A 21,817-nucleotide genomic window follows, 5' to 3' on the forward strand; every position below is an offset into this window, starting at 1 on the left:
ACAGCCCAGGGTACCAGCGAAGCACCCGGACTCCCCCACCACAAGCCGCCCTGTCTCATCCCACTCCCGTCGGTACACAGCGGCCGCAGCAACCCTGTGAGCATCACAACTCTAACAACGCCCTCTTGCTTAAAAACCCTGATGGCCTGAATTCAACTTCCTAACTCTCAAGCCTGGAAGGCCCAGGAGCCCTGACCCCGTCTGGCTGTTCCTACGGCCAGCTACCCGCTCCTGGCTCTCCTCTCTCTCTCTCTCTCTCCGTGCCAGCCACACCACCCTATTTCCAGTCCTCCCACCTGCCCACCCACCTGCGGTACTTTTCTCTGCCCTCCCCGCCCAGTCATCTGGCAGGGATGCCTCCACTGTTTCTTCCTTAGAGAAGCCTTCTCTGACCTCCCTCCTTGGCTCAGATACTCCTGGCATATGCTCTCTTGGCACCATGTACCGCCCTCTGCCAGCCACCAGCCACCGTTTCTTTTTGTGATTGCTTGAGGAACGCCTGCCTCCCTCAGGAGCCTCCAGGATGGCTGCCCCTCACCCCCATCTAGTTCACATCCCAGCACCTGACACTTAAGTACACCCCCGTGGAAGGGCCCTCTTCTTGGTAAATCTGAAAAATGTCTGTTTATCTATCAAGGCACCTTAAACGTCAGCTTTGAACATGCCTGAGGATGCCCCCACCTCAATCCAACTTACAGGTACCTGCTCAGGTAGTTCAACTACCCTGGATGTCCAGGTGTCTGTTTCTCAAGGATACCACAGCCATGCATCTTACAAATGTATTGTAACCATTTCTTCACCTGCCTCTTTCCCCCGAGCAGGCCAAGATTTGCTATGGGATAGGCAATGTGTTTTATCTGCATCGTACTCTGGCAGCGACTATAATCTCTCCATAGTTTAGCTGAATGAATGCAAATATTCTCAATAACCTTTGAGGTGGAGCGTCAAGACCTGAGCGTTTTGTTTGTAAATGGAGGAGGAAACTGAGTTCAGAGACTTTAAATGACTTACCCAAACCAAGGTCATAAAGTAGAGTTGGGTCTTAAACCCCAGTCTTCTGATTCCATGATCATGAAATATCCTGCGAAGTGTCTTTCCTATCCTTTTAGTCTTCATTTATTTCTGTCCCTAGCTCTGTGACCTCAGGGAGGTCTAATATTCCTTATCCATAAAATGGGAATAAATATGACCTCATACTTCTGCAGTGAGAATTTCATAATATCACATTTACTAAAGATTTAGCACTGTGCCTGGAACCTCTATGATTTACCTTATTTTCTTGTAAGGTTTCTAGGAAAGAATATGTCCTATTTAACTTCTTCCCTTTTAGGCTCCAGGCCCAACACGGGGCTTGAACTCATGACCCTGAGATCAAGAGTCGCCTGCTCTAGCGACTAAGCCAGCCAGGTGCCCTAAATATGTCCTAGACTTCATGAGTAAGATTCAAAAGGAGAAAAGAAAAAAAATGTTTCTAGTAGCCTGTATGTATGTCTGAATACAACCTCCAAAGAAGACAGGAATACTTGGCCTGTAATTCAGTGGCTCCCCCTCGGCCTGTCCGGACACTGTTACTAAGGCCCTGCATTTACAGGTTCACCTCAACTTCTGTATCATCCTGATGAAATCAGAGTTTAGCTCACCGACCAGTAAGGTCTGGACGTGATCTTGCAGACACAGGCTTTGTAATCCAATCCCTAGTAAAATGCCTGCAACTACGTCCAGCAGCTGCCATTCCAACCGTGTTCGCACACCCTGCCCCTGAGGAAGAGCTGAAAAGTACTATTTCTCCTTTATCAATGAGACGATTTCATTCTCATAATCCAGGAGTGCTGGTTTAATTTCAGCTTTTCTAAAAGCCAAAATATTATTTCCAGCCGATACTTATTGACAGCCACTAATTCTTCATAGCAAAGGAATTTCTCTGGTTGCTTAATAATACATTTTGGAATTAATTTAATGCTCTCTGGACATCTAAGCTGCTTGAAGTCACATGTTCTGAAAGAGCACTACTGATTTCGTTTCATGGGTTTTGTGGCTAAAGAGACGCTTTGAATTTCTTCCAGGCCTTCTTTTCCGTGGCTATGCTCTGTGAGGTAGGGTTAGGGACTGAGGGCATAGTCCTTAAGGTGCTGAAACAGACTCAGAACTGGTTTGTAAGGACAGCTAAGACTGCTTCCACGAGAGGTGGGCTGGCCATTCACTCAGAGAGTTTGGGTTCATTCCCAAGGCTATTAACTGTCCACGTCCACACCCAGGTAGGATCCACTCACCCTCTGCCCATCTGAGCACGAGAGCCACCTATTCCTAACTAGCAACAGAAAGCAGCTATATGTCAGGTACCCGCCAGCGCCCCAAACCGTGAACTGCTCAATTTTCACTAACGACCATTACAGAACAAGATATTAATCAATAGTAGTTAGCAAAGAACAGGTTTTCCAAAGTTTCCCCCAGATTGCTAGTTTCTCATGGACAGGCCAGAGAATCCACTGAGATTCTCTCTCAGGAATAAATGAAAATTACATGCAAGATTATCTTTTGGACAACTGTATGCCCATCACGTGTCTGTAAACTCCTGAGACTCCCTGCAGCTCATTTAGCCATCCCCTGTGGCAGTGGGGCTCCACTACCCGGGGAGCTGTAAAAATAAAACAAAAACCATGATGCTGGGTGGGCCCCACCCCCTAGGATTCTGATTTTACTTCTTTTAGCTGGGGCCCAGGCCCCAGAATTTTTAAAAACTTCCTGGGTGAATCTGATATGCAGAAAGGATTTTAAGTTTTAAAGTTTTGTTTATTCAGTTTTTATACTTTTGTGAGAAAACTGGCTCCCAAGGGCTCTTGAAAGTTAAAAATGAAGGAATTTCATGAGCTGGACAACCCACTGGTACCTTGAAATTGACCACGGAGGGTGTATTTATACCATGGAAATGGGCGAACGCTGATAAATCAGGGTTTTGCGGGGATGTTGGGGGATAGTCTTTTTTTTTTTTTTTTTTTTAAGTAGCACACCACTGATGGTGAACTCTAGTCTCAATGGATCTAAAACCTCTGGGTAAAGAACTTCTGCTCTAAGTATTCTAGTTCTTAGTCCTAGTAACAGAATAACAAAGCAAGGCTTCAGAGGGCTGAATATTTGACCATGATATTGTCTTGTGCCCCTTTTAGCAAAACTGTTTTTAAGTTTTGTTTTGGCATTTTTCCTTCGGTTAAATCAAGGAATGTTAATTTTTTTCAAAAATGAGCCTTATGAAACCCATTACTGCATATTTTATAGGCAGATTTTTGAAGACATCACTGTTCTTATGACCTTCCCAAGTCTCCAAATGAAGCCCCCATGAGAAATTTGTTTTAAAGTTAAGTATGAGGGGACCGTACCCCACTCCCCAGCATTGCCCAGGGGAACCGGAAACTTCTCCCATCGTGGACCCTGAGCACCAACCACTGCTTATACTTTCCCTTCAGCTGTCCAAGTTTTGACCATACTTCAGCCTATGAAGGGTATTTCCTGGTCATGACATTCTATTTTAATTTCTATTTCTCGTGGTGCTGAGGGTTTGTATTTTACTATCTTAATGTGCGTTACTTCTTATAGGGCCTTGCAGTCCTTCGTGAAATGAGTCAAGGTGTATGAAGTGTGAACCCACTGACTCAGTCTGTGCCTCATCTGTGATTTGCAGACTCTGTTGCTGGGACCCAGGCGTGGCCGACACTGCAACGACGTAGGGAAATACAAACATACGTGCCTGGCTTCTATCCTCAGAGTCCCTGATCTTGTTGATCTAGGACTGCAGCCTTGGTGTCAGGCTTGCAAAAGTTCTTAAGTATTTCGAAAGTTCTCCATGCCTTTCTAACACGCAGCTGAATTTACCCACTTGAATTCCAGTTTTCCCGAGCTCAGAAAAGCTTAGTCCCGCAAGATGAGAGCCTGTCCCTTCTACAGACTTGAGCCCAAATAGAGCCCAAGCTTGCCCTGGGCGCTGTGGATTCAAATGGTGACCGACCGACAGCCTGCTTAGCACCCCTACCCCGCCACCTTCCTGTCCCCTTCCCCTCCAGCCTCAGACTGCGTCTGCCACAAGAAGAGGCAAAAACAGTTACCAATAAAATTGTGAAGTTTTCCAAAACACTGTTCATCATATATTTCTCTGGTAAGTGTTTGAGCTTGTGGATGAAGTTTATCATATATTCACACATCGGGGAGCGGTTTATTCGGTACACAAATCGGCCGTTCTCGAACCTTGCATACTCCGTCTGTGAGGGGAAAAAGGAATTGAGCACGTTTACACTTCTGATTCCAAAATACATGAAAAAGCTATTGCTGTCTGCAAAAGCATTTTTCCTTTTTCAACAGGAGTCATCTACTAGATGCTGTACTATTTACATAGTTTACTTAATTTAAAAGAAATCCTATCTCCAAACTTAACGGCATACTCAGAAATCCATTATTTTTCTAGAAACCTAAAAAAAAGAAAAAGAGTGGAAACAGGATAGCTTTAAAGAGGGTTGTCTAGGTCAGAAAGAAAAGAAAGCAAAGGTCAGAAAGAAATATAATCACCTACTTAGTGATTTTCTGCCTGGAAATCTGGGGGAGCAAGGCCCAGCCAATTACAATTCTTCAAAGAGCCCAGAGAAAATCCTCCTCCACCATTATAAAGGTCTCACAGGCCAACGACCAACGCAGCTAATTTCTCTACCTCAGGAAAAACGACTTCACACTGATCACGAGCTCCTGACTGTGAGTTATTTATGTCTTTAATAAACAAGGAAAAGAAAGAAAATACTCGTATTGAAGATCCCACTGAAGCACTCAGAAATAAGAAACACCCCTAGATAGCCCTGGATCAAAGAAGAATTAAAAAGGAAATTACAAACTATCTCAAGAGTAATGAAAAGGAAAATACTTGACATCAAAACTTAGGGGACCCGATGGAGCTGTACTTGGAGGAAACTTAATGAAGCAGCTTCATGAGTTCATCATTAAAGGTAAAAAAATTACAGAACTAAACCATGTCTGAAATTTAAAACAACCCCCCCTCCACAAAATAAACCCAAGTCACAAAGAAACCAAAGGAAACCAGGAATAGGAAATTAATAAAGATAAAAGCTCAAATCGATGTTAAGAGAAATAAAATATGTGGGCAGAATAAATTAAAAAACTGGTTCTTTAAAAAGTCAAAACAAAATCAAGCCTTCACAAGCTTAAGAGAGAAAAGAGACAAAACCACAATTACAGTAGAGATTGGAAGATCTGTAAAAGGTTACTTCACATAACTCTAAGGCAAAAAAGCCTAGAGGAGAGGATGATTTCCCAGCAAAGTATGAATTACTAATACTGACCATGAAGAGGAAAACTCTAGTAGGTCCATTACAGTAGAAATGACCAAAAAATTTTTCAGAGACTCACCACAAAAAAGGTACAAAGACCAAATTGTTTCATCACTGAGTTTTATGCAACTCTAAAAGAATAATTACTCTCACTGTTACGCAAACGACGCCAGACCATAGGAAAAGGCAGGTGTCCCAATTCTTTTTATGAAATTGATGGACACAAAGAGATTAGAGAAAGGAACAGACTAATATCACTTAGGAGATGCAAAAATCTTATGTAGAATAGCGAAGAGAATACATCACTTTGTCCAAAGCAGGACTTTCTTCAGGAATGAACTCGTGATGCCCACAAATTGGGAGAAAAATCATACTAAGAGATGCTGAAAAGGCATTTGATAAAATATCGGAGCTGTTACTAACAAAAACCCTAGGTACAATGGGAATAGAAAGAAAGCACTTAAATATAAAATAAAGACCATTTATAAAATCCAACAGTAAGTATATATAACCCGAAATGGCAAAACTCCAAAGCCAACTCTATGGGCAGCACTTACTACTCATCATCCTACTTTTTTTCACGACAGTGTTGGAGGTTTTAGCAAATGGAAAGAGGTGAGAAAATAACCAAAATAGAAAAGGTGGCAAAAACATTGGAAAAGAAGAGATAAAATAAAGCCTTCTCTTTTTGCTGGTACTATAAAACCATATACATAAAAAAATCTAAGAATCTAGGGGGAAAAAACCACTGGAGATAAATAAGAGAATATGGCAAGTTGGCCAGATAAAACAAATATAAGCAAAACCCAAGAGCTTTCCTCTCTTCTAGTAATTAAAATCTAGAAATGGGAAATTGCATTAACAAATTACATAATATTTAGAAGTATATTTAACAAAAAAGGGATAAACCTGTATGTGAAAACTACAAAATCTTATTAAGATGGAAATGCAAACAGGTTCTCAATTGGAAAGATTTAGGATTGGTAATGTATCGATTTATCTCAAAATAATGTCTAAATCTAGTACAATTCGAACTAGATTGATCAAGCGAGGATTTTGGTTTTCTTTATTTTTTTTTAAGTTACCTCCTTTTTTGGAAGAATAAATGCTGTTTACTAGCCTAGAAAATATATGGAAAACAATAGCCAGATTGACTTGCGTCAGCAGAAGTAAAAATGTGCTACAAAAGCCGCTGTAATCAAATCAACATGGGATTGGGACATGTCAAGATAGACAGGGGGGAATCAGAGAGACTCCAGGAATGGCTCCCAGGATATGCAGTAACTGAAAGGAGACAGATCTCAGATCTACTCAGTGGGAAAAGGATGAATCATTTAATAAATGGTTTCGACACAAACGCCTGTGTATCTGGAAGAAAACAGAAGCGGACTCCCAATTCACACCAAATGCAGAAGTAGTACATTCTAAGTGAATTAAAAACTTAATTATAAAACTCCACCTGCCACACTCACACTACCTTATCCATGAAAATTCCTGGGACTTCATCAAAGGCAACCTTTTCCGGCTCCCTGAACTTACAGAAGGCTTTTGGTGTGTTACTGGAGGACATGACGAAAAAAAGAGTTTGGAATCTGGGAAACTGAGTAACTTGCCCGGTTCGTCTCATCCAGGCGGGAGGTCCAGCTCTGGTGAGCCCTGACAATGTGGCTACTCAGCAGCCGTGCCTACCAGGAACATTCCACATTCCCAACCACTGACAGGTAACTGTGCTCCCTCCTTCTCCGAGAATTTGGGAGGTCATCTGGGCTGCAGGCCTCCCAGGCCCATCTCCTAACAAGGCCACCTTCTCACCTACCCTCTCCTTGGGCTTCCCAGACATGCGTTGAGCCGGCTCCCCTCCTCTCACATCCATTTTTGTCCTCTGCTGGTGTCTCCCTTCTACTCACCCCAGGGCTGTGTACTGCTTCCCAAATTTAAACCCTTATTCCTGTGCTGTTGCTACTCTCTCTCTGCACCTAGTTCTCCATTCCCATAGCTTTAACGATCCTTAACGTTGAGGATTCCTGATCGGTAGTCTCAGTCTTTACCCGTCCTCCAAATTCTCGTCTTGCATCCAGAATCATCCCCTGACTGTGTGCTCTTGAGCACCTTCCTTCCTTTTCTCTGTTGGTGGCAGCACTGTCCTTGCAAACACAAAACGTGTGACCTCTGACTCTTCCTCCTCATGGGTTTTTAATATCCCGTGAGTTTCTAAGTTCCATTCAAAATGTCTTACTGGATGCCCCCTGCTACCGTTTCAGTGAAGCTCAGGATGCCTAAGCTCCTGTCGACCATCTAGTCCACCCTCTTCTATCCTCTCTGGCTAGCGTCACCTCCTCAACACCATTCTCGGGAGGCCCAGCCTGCGCTCAGGAAGCTACAAGGGCCTCCAGCACCCCAGGGCCTCACTGTTCAGCCCCAAGTCTTAAAACCCACACACTCGCTCCCGCCCTCCTCCCTCCTCCCCAGCCCCTCCTCTCTCTCTCTCTCTCTCTCTCTCTCTCTCTCTCTCTCTCTCGCCGCGGCACCAAGTCTGCCACACTCAGGCTAGGCTCTGGGACCTGCAAACTCCAGGACCACCGTGAACCAGAGCTGCTCACTGAACACAGATCGACTAGAGGATGGGCAGAAGACACTGGAAAATTCAACTTTACATGGAAAGTTAACTGCAAAACATTATTCACACCAAGCAACCCACCCTGGTAAAAAGAACATGCGTTTTTTGACAGGGAGGGAGGCCATGAAATATAAAAACTATGTATAGGTATTTGACCCCAGTATGTGCTGTCATCTGTTTAAAAGGATTAAAGGAGTGGAAATGGCAAAAGTACCACCACCATTTGAGGTGTCAGGTTTTACAGAAGGCAGGTGCCAATCAGCTGAATCTCACCTCGGCTGTTCTCTACAACGCCTGCAAGTGCCCTTGGACCTGGGGGTGGGGAGGGCACCATCCGGTGGGTGGCAGGGTCTGTGTGTACCCGCTTCCACGGCGGGCACCCCCATGACACCTCGGGCCGGACTGAACGCTGCTGGCCGCACAAGGCAGGGGGACCAGTCAGGGAGGCCTGGCATGGGGCTTCCTCCCTGCCTTCTTCCAGTCGCTTTCAGACCGTTCTGTCGCCTCAGAAGTAACAGGGGAAAGCGGTGGGAGAAAGGGAGAGGAGGAGATGCCAAAAAGGTAAAACTCTCCGCCCCCATATAAAGTCGAAAGGAAGGCAACAGTCTGCCCCTGAATGAGGACTTCGGGGGACAGAGGCCTACTTACCTCTACTTTTTCTACTACTTGCTTCCCAAATGAGCATACTTTGGTGGAACAGGTGACTGTCATATTTTCAGAACTCTCATACTGACTGGTTACACCGTAAAAAGCCCCGGCATCGTCCTGAATACTGCAGTTTAGGTCGGCCTGTTGGGAAGGAAACGGAGGTGGGGGTTATCCTCTTGTGGCCGGAGTCATGGCAGCGACCGACCGGTGAGCGGCAGGCTAGGACGTCCGACCGCTCGGGCCGAGGGGAGGGCAGGCGTGGCTCGAGGAGGCGGTGAGGTGATGCTCATCCAGAAACAAGTTCCATGGCCCACTGGTCACTTTCTGAAGAGCACGCTAACCCCAGCAGTCTCCCCTTGAACAATGGCAATGTGACGCACACCTACTTCAGTTTGCTTTCTTGTGTTCAGTATAGAATAATACTGTACCCTTGTTAGAAAAGATCCGTGAGGCCTCTGCAATGTGTGCAGAAAGCAGTATATGAATGGGGTTCATAGTCACTAATCTGTAGATATATTTAAAGATTATTTATTTACTTGAGAGAGAGAGGAGAGTGGAGGGAGGGGGAGAGGGAGAGGGAGAGAATCTCAAGCAGACTCCGTGATGAGCGCAGAGCCTGACGTGGGGCTCTATCCCACGACCCTGAGATCACAACCTGAGCCGAAATCAGGAGTCAGTCGCTTAACCGACTGAGCCACCCAGGCGCCCTAATCTGTAGATATACTTAAAAGAACGGGAGATCTAGAGCTGACTGGCCATTTGTTATAGATGTAAAAACAGAAACTTTTCATTACAAATTACAGCATCCAGAAGGGAAATGGTTCCTAGTAAAGACTGGCTTATAAAGATGCTAAATAATTCATATTTCCCACTCATTTAAGGTATCTGATGATTACCTACTATGTGAGGTTCATGCTAAACACTATATAGGACTACAAACGGGAGCTATGTACCTAAAATAGCGATAACGGAGATAGAAACAGTACCATGTCAAAGGTGCTCAGAGTCCAGACAATGGAAGGCATGCTTTTAGCCAGAGGTATTACTTATGGGATGGTTACGATGTGCAGAGATGGGCTGAGGGGACACTGGGGGCAGAAGGGGCCTCAGGTGCCTCCTTCCAGCGGCAGCGCAAGGACTGAGGCCACTGGGAAAAGTGAGTTTGGAAATGCAGCCAGGACCCAGGTTGTGGAGGGCTGGAAAAGGGGTGTGGATTGCATGCTGCAGGAAATGGGGACTCTCGGGAAGTTCTGGCACAAGGAGGTGAGGTGATAGGAGTTGTGTTTCAGAGGTAGAGGCCTCAATGTGGGATAGCGTCCACTGCAGAGGGAGGCTGGGAGGCCATGGCAGTGGCCGGACCCCTGATGGATGGCTCCCTCCTCTCCAACACCTACCAACCTGCTCTCGCACACCAGGCACTGGGTGTGGAGCCCGGGGTCAGAGTGAGCAAGACCTGGGCCAGTCCCTACTGCCATGGGCTCGCAATTGAGTAGGAAGGACATCACCATAGGGATGAGCACTCCTGAAAGACGCAGAAAGGGCCATGAGAACCAACCTTGGGGTCGGGGAAGCTTTCAAGGATGAGGCAGCTCAGATCCAAAGGAAGGAGCACTGACTGAGGCAGGTGGACGTGCCCTGAGTATGTATAAAGGGCACATAACCAGAAACGAGGCCAAGAAAAGGCTGGGATCAAGGGAGCAGGGGAGAGAGGGTGGCAGGAGAGGCAGGAGGGTATGGGTCTTATATCCTAAAACCAAGGCATAGATCTGCATTCCTAAGAGGCACCGTGAGCACAGCCTGGAGATGACTCTGGAAGAGCTCACAGGCAGACAGGTCAGGAGGTCAAGAGAGCAGTCCAGACAAGGGCCGGTGTCTGTATCGCCGTGGGGACTGGAGAGGGACAGGGGGACCTGCCACACGATCGAGGCCACAGTTTGTGAGGTCTGGCACATTCTGACCAGCTGATCTTAAAACCTTGATGTGCACTAGCCACTAGGAAGACCTGAGTCATCCTATATATATTTTTAATAAGGATCTGCATTTGAATTTCCTTCTTGAATCGAGTATCAAGAAAACGTCCCTTTTCTGAGGCAAAACTTCCCACTTTCTGGCTTCAAATAAAAAGAACCATAGGCTTTATATTCCCCCTTTGCCAAGAAATTCAAAGCTAAATTCAGTGCTCAACTACAGTAATTACCTATCCCAGGTACTTCTAATAGCTACTAACAACTGGTGTACAGCTCCTTCTACTGGATTACAATCTGCTTTTACTTGTCCTTGTCCACTTTTATATTGCCCATAAAGGTAGTAACACTCCCTCACATTTTGCTTTTTGGAATTTTATGGGGCACCCATTGTAAATAAATAAAAATACCCAAGTGTACATTTTTCTCACATTTGAAGGTTTGATGTCAGCTCTGTGAAGAGCAGGGTAGCAAGAAATGATGATGTCTGAGCCTGACTGTGATCTGCACCTGACCTCCCTGGGGTCTACTGAGCTCCAGCTGCCAGAGAAGGTTACCCATGTGTCCTCCATGCACAGGAATTCTGGACCCTGACCCGGCATTATGTCCAGCTTTCCAGGACAGCCAGCACCTGGCGTGCACTCAAAGTGGACCTCCAAGGGGCACCTGGGTGGCTCAGTCAGTTAAGCATCCGACTCTTGGTTTCGGCTCAGGTGGTGATCTCAGGGTCGTGGGACTGAGATCCGTGTTGGGCTCCGTGCTCAGTGTTGAGTCTGCTTAAAATTCCTTCTCTCCTCTCCCTTTGTGCCCCGCCCCCTGTGTTCGCTCTCTCTCTCTCTCTCAAATAAATAAATCTTAAAAAAAAAAAAAAAAAAAGTGGGCTTTCAAGAACCACTGCTTTGTTCTGCCACCAGCCGAGAACACGTGGCTCTGAGAAGCAGCTCAGGTACTTTTCGGTGGTGAGATTTATGCTCTCATAATGGTGGTATAACTTGTGCCAACAAGTTTTTGTTTTTTTGTTTTTGTTTTTTTTAAACTAAAAACACACATGTGGTAAGTAAAAAAAAAAAAAATCAAACTGGAAAAAGAGTGTACATTTTATTTCTACCCCTGAACTTGCTAACCTCCCTACTGGTGACCCATGTTTACTGTTTCTCAAGTGCCCTTTTGGAGATAGCTAGCACTTAGGTACACAAGCATCTACATCCCCTCTTTTTTGCACAAAAAGTGGCACTCTTCGAAACCTTGCTTTAAAATAGAATATACAGATATTATATAGACTATATTTAGATATAGAGATATAGATATATAGCTACGTCCTAGAACTCATATAGTACTGATATGGAGTATCAGTTTTGAAAAGAACAGCCATTTAAAAACCTAGGTAGTCCCACATTTTAGTGGCCGCATGCTATTCCATGACACAGACGCACCCTAATAATTACCATGTGCTCTACTGATGAACATTTCGGTGCTTCCCAACATGGATGCAATAATGAGTTTAGGTGCAGCAGGAAAGGTGCATTAGGGTCCTGGGATCGAGCCCCGCATCGGGCTCCCTGCTCAGCGGGAAGCCTGCTTCTCCCTCTCCCACTCCCCCTGCTTGTGTTCCCTCTCTCACTGTCTCTCTCTCTCTGTCAATTAAATAAATAAAATCTTAAAAAAAAAATACTTCTACTTTTCCTTTTCCTCAACTTTAAAAAGTTTCCAGCATTGAAAGGGTTTTAATGGGCTATAAATAAACGGAGAGTGAATATTTTAACAAACTCATTATTTTTGATACATCCAAGTTGTTTTGAAAGCCTGGTGAACATTTAAAAGCAGTCTGGTGTTGGACGCCGCGGCGCCGCCCGCCGCTGCGCGCTGGTGATGGGTATTGAGGAGGGCACGTTCTGCATGGAGCACTGGGTGTTATGCACAAACAATGAATCATGGAACACTACATCTAAAACTAATGATGTAATGTATGGGGATTAACATAACAATAAAAAAATAAAAAATAAAGCAGTCTGGTGTTTTTGGTGTGAGTGGGGCGGGAAGGAGCATGGGGGGCGGGGGGAGTCAGGGGGAGAGGCAACAGAACAGGCTACTTCTTTTAAACCACCGACCTCCACTTATGTCAGTGATATAACCAGGAGGGAGGTTTCTTCAGAACGGCAGGTCCTGGTCCCTAGGCACAATGCTTTCTTGTTTGCCCGTTTTTCAAATGCTCCATTTTTTCCTTTATTCAGTTCGGTGACATTAACGACGTAAACTAACTCGGACACTTAAACCCCGAAGCAAGCACAGAAGTGAACAGACAAGATCATCCGTCCCTATACACAATCGGAAAATGTTAATGAAGCTTAGAATGGTATTTGCCGTAATGGGATGTTAGCACAATTGCTGGAAATGTCCACAGCCTCCGCGCTCCCGTCTCTCTGTGTCTCCGTGCTTAAGTGATGCTGGTGAAAAGCCCCTGTCCCGCTGCGGCAGCACACTGCGTAGACACCACTGGACCGGATTCATTTTTAAGACCCTTTTCTTTATTTGGCAAAATTATTTCAAGAATAACCAGCGCTCTGTTTCACGGTTTTAAACGTTAAACACAAAAACTCCCGAAGTGGTAAGAGAATGACAGAACTGAAATAACTTAAGTTCTGTTTTCCCATCTTCCTAACGACTGTGCTATCACGGCTCGTTTCCCCATCTACTGTTTAACCGCGGGAAGCAGCGGGAGCTGCGGCTCACATGACTCTAGGGACAGACACAGGGCTGAGTCCCCATGTGCCATTAAAGAGTAAGTAACACAACGGCTAAGTAACAGAAGTGTGCTAATCTGAAGCATATACACGTGCATATATGAAATAAAAACGCTAACTTCACCAACTGTTTAGGACTCAGGTCAACAAGATTTTTTCTTTCTAAGAGTATTTTATCAATGGCATTGTTTAGAACTGTGGGCACATGGTGATAATAAAAATGAGAACAGATTTTTAGAGGGCTTTGCCGTCTAAACTTCTCTAAGACCATGGGCATCCTTACTGCCTGCACCTGGGCAGACCAGCCCCACCCATCTTACCTTTGGTTCACCACTGTCCCTTAGAATTTCCAAAATAATTTTCATTAGTTTTAACTGGGAATGAACGATCTGTAGTTTTAATGACAGGAAGTATCAAAAATGAAGCTATTTAAATATATACATTATGAAAACCTCAGAAATTAGCTCAATAAATTATGAGTTCTGCAGTTACGGAAGTTAACTTTTTTTTTTACATAAAATTAAATGACATGCATTCAGAGAAATGCACAGGTCACAAGTTTACAATTCGATTAACTTTCATAAAGTGAACACACCCATGTAACCAGCACCCAGATGAAGAAACAGAACAGAAGCCCTCCCACCCATGCTCTCTTCCAGTTCAATCACCCCCATATCTCCCAGAGGTGATCTTGAGGCTAAACACTGTACATTAGTTCTGTCTGGTGTTTTGAACTTTAAATAAATGGAATCACAGTGTTGACTCCTTCGTCTTCAGTTTCATATGCTCAGCATCGTAGTATGAGATTCATCCATGCTGCTGCATGTAGCTCATTCACCCTTGTTACTACAGAGTATTCCACCGAATAAAAAATACCATGATCCATTCATTCTACTACTGATGGGTACTGGTGATGTTTCCAAATTGGACCGATCATGAGGAGTGCTACTCTGTAGGGGTGCCTGGGTGGCTCAGTTGGTTGAGCATCCAACTCCTGGTTTTGGCTCAGGTCATGATCTCAAGGTGGTGAGATCAAGCCCCATGTCGGGCTCCATGCTAGACGCAGAGGCTGCAAGATTCTCTCTCTCCCTCTGCCCCTCCCCCACACTGAAAAAAGAGTGCTACTCTGTATATCCTTGCATAGACTTTTGATGAACATGCATATGCATTTCTGTTGGGTGTTTCCCGGAGTGGAACCACTGGGAAATGAGGACCATGTACATTTTAGCTTCCATTTAGATAAGAGGGACAGATGCTTTTTGAATTATCTTACTTTTCCTTTTAAAGATTTTATTTATTTATTTGACCAAGAGAGAGAGACAGAGAGGGAACACAAGCAGTGGGAGTGGGAGAGGGAGAGGCAGAAGCAGGCTCCCCATTGAGCAAGGAGCCCAATGCGGGGCTTGATTCCAGGACCCTGGGATCATGACCTGAGCTGAAGGCAGACGCTTAACAACTGAGCCACCCAGGCGCTCCCTTTTCTTTTTTTTAACAGTTGAGAAAACTTTAATTATTAGTATAAATTTAACAGGTTAGTTTTTAAAAGGCTTCTCAACTAACAGTAAATAACCAATTTGCTATTACAACTGCTCTGCAATTACTCTTGAACATGGAAAATAATCATGTAGCCATCCAACCATATCACAGCTGTTCTTCGGGAATTTTCTAGGAGGAGGTATTGATGTGAAAGATAATCATCTGTCAGCTGAGGATGTTACGATTATCCCAGAAAGAAATGCATTCTCTGGGCTCCCATGGAGCAAGGTAATATCAAAGAAAGAATTGCTAGCATTGAATCAACAACAAAGGAGGCAAACTCTGTGATGAGCCTGAGATTTGCACTGAGTTCATTACCCACCCTCTCGACTCATTTTTCCCAACTGAAAACTCAGGGCAAACCTATTTCATACAGTTCTGAAGGCAAGAAAATAAGAAAGAATGTGCTGGTATCAGAGTTACAAACTATTTCTGCCTCATCAGCTTTTATCTGACCATGGGATAGTTTCTAAAAGCAAATTAATATAAAAATCCAAGAGACAGCGAGTCCCAGCAAACTTATCTTCCCAACAAATCCCAAATTCAAACCATATTCTATCCTTTCCTTTGGGGACAAGAACGCCTAAAATGGTTATGGGCCAGGCTCTGAAGTGTTAAACACACGCACATGCACACACACATGCAAATGTGGCTGGGGAGGGAAGTCCAAACAGGCCCCTCTAAGGAGTCTTGGCCCATTTTGCCTTAGAATAGAGACCCAAAAATGAACTGGGTTTAGAGGCCAACTCTTTCTCCTACTATCAAATGCAGGAATCCTTTCTGCAGTATACTCAACTGTGCTGCCTTCGGGCTAAGTATCTTTAGATACAGGAAAACCACTGATTTAAGAAACTACTATGTGCTGGGCAGACTTGTTAAGCTCTTTCTCCTGTTGTATTAGTTTTCTATTGGCTGCTTTAACACATGGCCACAAATTAAGTGGCTTAAAACAACACAAATTGATAATCTTACACTTGTGCAGGACAGACTTCGACACTGGTCTCCCCAGGTTAAGGTCAGCGTCCTGGCAGTGCTGCGAGCCTCTCCGGAAGCTCTAGGGGTTGGGGGGTGCTTTCCTTGCTTCCTCCAGAGTCTGGAGGTCACCCACATTCCTTGTCTCTGGGCCCCTCCCCGCATTTTCAAAGCCTGTAACAGAAGGCTGGGTCCTTCTCTGGCTGCCCACTGTCATCTCTCCCAGGCCCCCCTCTTCTGCTTTTAAGGAACCTGGTGACTACTCTGGGTCCACTCAGATGATCCAAGATACTCTCCCTAGCTGCTGATAAGCAACCTTGATTCTCCTTTCTGTGCAATATGACATATTCACAGATCCCGTGGCTAAGGTCTTGGATGGGACTCTGCCGCCACACCCCTCAAGTTGCAACTGGCTTCCCTGTAATTTGCATCTAGAGCTCTGCCTTCTGGAATCACACAGACCCCAGAACACCTCTGTTGGACAATTCTGCAATTTTCGTTCATTTCCCCCTTACTCTTACCTGTCCTCTTCCCCTTCTCACCGACAAGGTTCTTCGGGCCCTGTCTGCTTCCCCAGATTCAAGTTCTACACTTCTCTTGATTAAACCCCACCCTGATTTCAGACTTCCCTTCCAGCTAGTCCAGATACTTGTGAATTCTGACTTTTCATCTGTCCTTATTGTCTCCCAGCCCTCTGACCGACCGCATGGACAGCAGAGACTTCCTGGAGTCTCTTTACCCACAGAGAAGACCTGCTTCGTGAAGCCGTCCAGGTGACGGGAAGAGATCATGCAGAGGAGACACAGTGTAGCCGTGAACGACACTGACGACCGCTCCTAGTAACTGGGTGATTTAAAACACACCCCAGGACAGATACAGCCATCAACAGATATGTGACCCCATAAAAATGGTGGTTCATAATCAATAAACAAAAACGGTCCCCACAGAACCCATGTGAGCCTCGGTCCACAAGGATCAGGTGTGCGGACAGCTACAACGATGGCTTTTTCCAAAGAGCAAAAATCAGCACTTTTTCTGACCTGTGAGTTTATGATCAGTCTTATGTCTTGTGTATAATTGCTCAAACAAGCACAAAATTACCATCTTTCCCACAAAGAGATGATTAGAGAAGTTACAGAATTCTTCCTGGAAATAAAAAAGAAGGCAATCGTTAATACAAGTGTGTTGAATCAATTAAAGACTTCAGGGTCTACTTGCGGGCAAGTCCTGGAAATCGATACAAGGTCAAAGTAGAAGCGGGTCCCAGTGCCAGCCAGAGAAAGCGGACTGCATCAGACAGCGAAGAACCAAGAACAACAAAAAACGGCAACATCAAATTTTCCTGAAACCTTCCCTCAACCCTCCTTGTCTCACACTCCTCAAATGAAACCTTCCCTCAACCCTCCTTGTCTCACACTCCTCAAATGCAGCGGAGGAGACTCTGGATTCGTTTCTGCTCTATTACTTCTCATTCCGTGAGCCCATTTATTCACATGTCTGTTCCAATGTTTAATTTTATGTTCCTAGAATTTGAAATAAAAAAGCAGTATACTTCAAAGAAATGATCCTTCCCATTTTATGGGTGAGGAAAAATGAGGCCGAGCCCTGTTAAGCAGGATGCAGAGTCCTCAGAGGGGAGGGCGGGGCCCGGGGGTCGTCCGTGCAGAGCCCCAGGGCTCTGGAAACCGGGCTCCTGGCGGTGGCTGAAGGCCCCAGCCCCGGCCGGGAGCACTACAGCTGCCAACCCAAGAAGCCGAGGCTACGGGTCCCGCAGGAGCGGCGCTGGGCTGAGGACAGACACTTTGCCACGGGCTTCAGACGGAGAAAGCCTGCTGGCTCGGAGAGTCAGCAGATTAGCCCACAGGCAGGGGAGAAGGCAGGGGCAGCGGTTCAGGGAAGGAGGAAGCAGCTGGACACCCCCTTCCCACGCAGGCCTCCCTTCCACCCCGAGGGCTTGGAAGAGGCTGGGTGGGAATGGCTTGGATGCAGAAATGAAAACATCAAGAGGACCGTCCCTGACAAGAGACAGTCTAATAGGCACTGATGGAGGCAAGGAGACGCGGGCCTTTTCAAACCACCACTTTGAACCTCTCCTCTTCATCCTCTCTGAGCTATGATCAAAGGACCAAGATTTCAAATTGTGAAGCAATTTTTTCCAATGGCAGCATCTGGCTCCTTGGCAGGCAGCACTGGGAGCTAGGCCCTGTTGTGGGCGGCCGTCCAGGCCTGCCACATGGCCAGGCTCGGCCGGGCAGGGCACCACGTGGGCCTGCAGCTGCTCCCACAGACGCCAAAGGACAATCGCTCTGCACTGGGCAGTAAGCCGGCAGGCGGGCGGGCAGGCGTAGCCCGGGAGGCAGTGCTGGGCACCAGGGGTGGGGGGCTTGAGCACTCATTTGCATGCATCTGCCCCCCTGGCCCAGACCCCTGAAGCCAGCCTCCCCCCTTGGCATCAGAAGACTGGGGTGGGGGAATTTCGCTGGGATGACCATGCGACAACTCCCCAACAAGGCAACCTGCACCGGGGGGCGAGCGATGAAGCAAGTCTTTGAATACGTTCACTTCGGACCATTGTGCCCTTGGGACCATTGTGCCCTTGCCCAGCACAACGGGACAGCAGCTGTAGGGCTCCTGCCACAGCTGTTTTAAATAAGAATAATAGGAATAAACTCAGCCTCGCTCTTCAAGTTACTTTCCACTAATTATGGCATATATTTACATCTGCAAAATAAAAGATTTTAAAAAAACACCACCAAGAGCCCCTTTATTGTGCAGATTGGCACCCCTATTTGAATTTCATAAACATTTAGTACTTCAAAGAATCTTAAAAGCTTGCTTTAATTACAATATGCACTGCTTGAAAGGCTGGCTGTTTGCATTGCAAATTCCTACAAATACCAGCATTCATTTTTTAAAAAATTCAATTGATATCACCCACACAACTTCAGGTAACTAGCACTGGTGACTTCACACAGTAGCTGGGATGAAAGAGACAAGGTCTCAGCCCCACGGACAAAGCAGCTGCTGCAGGGGGCAGTTCTTTCCAATGGAGGCAGTTAATGAGTCCTGGGCTCCCCGCTGAGCTAGCCCTGCACACGTCACATTCATCAGGTGTATGAACACCGGCCGCCAGACACCACCCTTTCCAAATCGGAAACAGGACCTTTTTCTGGTTTGGAGGTTCTGTGCAAGAAAAGTCCTATAGAGAATGACAACAGATCAATTAACAAGTGTAGAGTTGCCAAATAAAATACAGGACACCCAGTTACATTTGATTTTTAGATAAACAACAAACTTTTTTATTATCTGTGTGTCCCAAAGATTGCATGGGGCCTATGTGCACTAAAATAGTGTACGTTGTTTACCTGAAATTCAAATGTAACTGGGTGGCCTGTATTTTTATTCGCTAAATCTGGCACCTCTAACTAACAAGTCATGTTTACCAAAAAGAGTAACAAAAATTGGGACTTACTCTCAAATCTCATCACTGTAAGAAGACATTTTCTGCTCAAGATATTTTAAGAGAAAAATGAAGATGCCAAATAATACATGCAGCATGATGTGGAGAACAAAGGCAAAAGAATAAAATTAAATTTCCCTACAACTCACAGCCCATTGACAAGTCCTTGAGACAGGTAGAGTGATCTTCCTCTAGAAACTTTACCGCCTCGATGTTAATAGTTGGCTAAGAGCAAAAGGCAATCTTAGCCTAACATTCGTCCGACTTCCAGGATCCTGTAAATCTACTTTATAACATGTAAAAATTCCTTTGGAAACTTCCTTTATCTCTACCTTCCCTCTCCCCCCAAGATATATGTTAGCAATCATCCTCCAAGCATATGGCCCATTGATACATATCTGGAGGGTCACATGACTACGGTTTTATTAGACAGTAATAAATGGCCATTTCCTAACAACAGCTAGCCCCTCAAGGTCCTGGAAACCTTCCAAAATTTCTTAGAGACTTTCACTATCCCTCACCGCCCTCCCAAGTTGAACGTATATAATCGGCCATCCATGATAACCTCAATGCAACTCTTTCTGCCCACGGGTCCTGTCCCCGTGCTTCAATAAAACCACCCTATTTGGAGCACCTGGGTGGCTCAGTCAGTTGGGTGTCTGACTCTTGATTTTAGCTCAGGTCAGGATCTCAGGGTTGTGGGATCGAGCCCCGAGTCAGGTCCATGCTCAGCAAGGAGTCTGCTTAAGATTCTCTCTGTCCCGCTCCCTCTGCCCCTCCCCCGCCTGTGCACCTGCACACACGCAGGCGCCCGCACCCTCTCTCTCTCAAATAAATAAAATCTTAAAAAAAAAAAAAACCCCACCCTATTTACATCCAAGACATCTCAAGAATTCTTTCTTGACTGTTCACTCCAAATCCCAACATTTGCACATCAGAGCATAATTCTTTTTAGTGAAATCAAATGATGTATAATGTTTGTAGATACATGTAAAAAGTCCAGAAGGATACATGGGGAAATCTCAGTTTTTCTTCTATGGTCTTTTGATCTCCTTGGACTATTTGTAATAAGCTTATATTGCTCTTGTAAGGTAAAAAGAAAATTAAAATGGGGCGGGTGGGTAGGATGTACTTTGGATCTCCACCTGCACAGGGAGGAAGGATCTCATATACCACCAAGGGCCTAGATCTAATTTTAGACAATTGACCAAGACCCCTGAGGGGTTTATGACTATGTCCAGATAATCCACTTATTCCTTGCAAACCTGGGTCTGGAAATAAGAACCACCCGGATAGTGCTACCTTGGTTCTTTCCTTCTCGGGCTTTTCTTGAGGTATGGTTACAGAGGAGCTAATCATGCCGCCATCAAGGGGCAAGTACTGGGAAGTGCAAATGCATCATCATGTGTTTGCTTGGCCCTGGACCTCGGATTAGCACGAACAGTGGCTTAGCATCTCAGCCTGTAACCATGGCAGGGAGTGGAGTTAAACAGCTCTACCCAGGAAAAGATGGAGCCCTGACCTTGGCTTTGTTAGCAACCACTGAGCCAAATGACCCAGGACAGAAAGCATTAGAGGAACATCTGTCAGACGGATTCTCCCAAGAGGTTAAGCGAACTTCCAATTCACATTCTGCCTAGATATGTGCAAGCGTTCAAGTTAAAAAAAAAAAAAAAAAGAAAGAAAGCATCCATACTGTGACTGAGGTTAAGGGATTAGGGGAAAAGCAGAGTGAGCGTCTGCTCCCACTTTCTAGGCTGTCCTGTTCTGCCTTATGTCTTCAGGTGGATTCGGAAAGTCTTTTAAATACAGTGATGGCCACAGAGATCAACGTTTCCACCTCAACCCTCACCATTCTCCAAGTTCTAGAAGGCCCAGCGGCCATGGGGACCTTCTAATGCCTCCCAGTAGGATTCCTTGTCTCTGAACATATGTCCACTTGCCCTGAACTCCTTCCCACTCTCCTTCCACTGACCAAATTCTTTCAAGATTCCGCTCAAATGCCAGGTCTTTGTAAGGCCTTCTGGAATGTTCTCAGGACAAAAGGGTTCCTTCTACCTCTGTGCTCCCACCTTTCCGTCACAGCTCCTATCCCACAGTGCTGTCACTTACCCGCCTGTGTGTCTGCCATCCCCTACCAGACCCTAAGCTGTGCCTCTTACTCGGGTCTGTTTTCCCAGCTCCAGCTCTCTAGGATCGAAGTAGAGTTCACTGAATGTTGACTGAATGACTCACTAGTGATATGTATGTTTATTACTAATGCAAATGATGAAACTATTTCTATAAGAACCTAATGAACTCCAGAGATAGCCTGGAAAAGGTTTGGTGTGAATCTCTCAAGGTGTCCTCCCTGGCTTCGGTACATTCCTTCAGAAGCATCACTCAATAAATTATCAGGTGCTTCCTCTGTCGGCACACGATGTCCGAGCTGGCTACCTGGCAGGTGTATCCTGGCCCCTGATAGACAGCAATTTCTCTAGGTGAACTGAATGAAACAAAATGACTTTTCAGCCAACAGATTTTTTAAAAGAACTGTTAAAAATCTGCCGTATACA

General features: G+C 45.4%; 1 protein-coding gene across 14 annotated transcripts in view; it reads right to left on the reverse strand.

Moving 5' to 3' along the window:
• Positions 1 to 21,817, reverse strand: part of TEAD1 (TEA domain transcription factor 1) — a 260,920-nt gene that overhangs the window by 9,320 nt on the left and 229,783 nt on the right. For 13 of the 14 annotated variants that reach the window (XM_078058394.1, XM_078058393.1, XM_036087873.2 and 10 more), the window contains 2 exons: positions 8,590 to 8,730; positions 4,098 to 4,250 (listed from right to left, as the gene is read on the reverse strand). In XM_078058394.1, the coding sequence (XP_077914520.1) occupies positions 4,098 to 4,250; positions 8,590 to 8,730 (294 nt within the window). Of the gene's footprint in view, positions 1 to 4,097; positions 4,251 to 8,589; positions 8,731 to 16,842; positions 16,949 to 21,817 lie in introns of those variants that run through there. The other variant, XR_013442421.1, reaches the window with a different exon arrangement.

Source organism: Halichoerus grypus, chromosome 11 (assembly GCF_964656455.1).
Source record: "Halichoerus grypus chromosome 11, mHalGry1.hap1.1, whole genome shotgun sequence".
NCBI classification, from domain to species: domain Eukaryota; kingdom Metazoa; phylum Chordata; class Mammalia; order Carnivora; family Phocidae; genus Halichoerus; species Halichoerus grypus.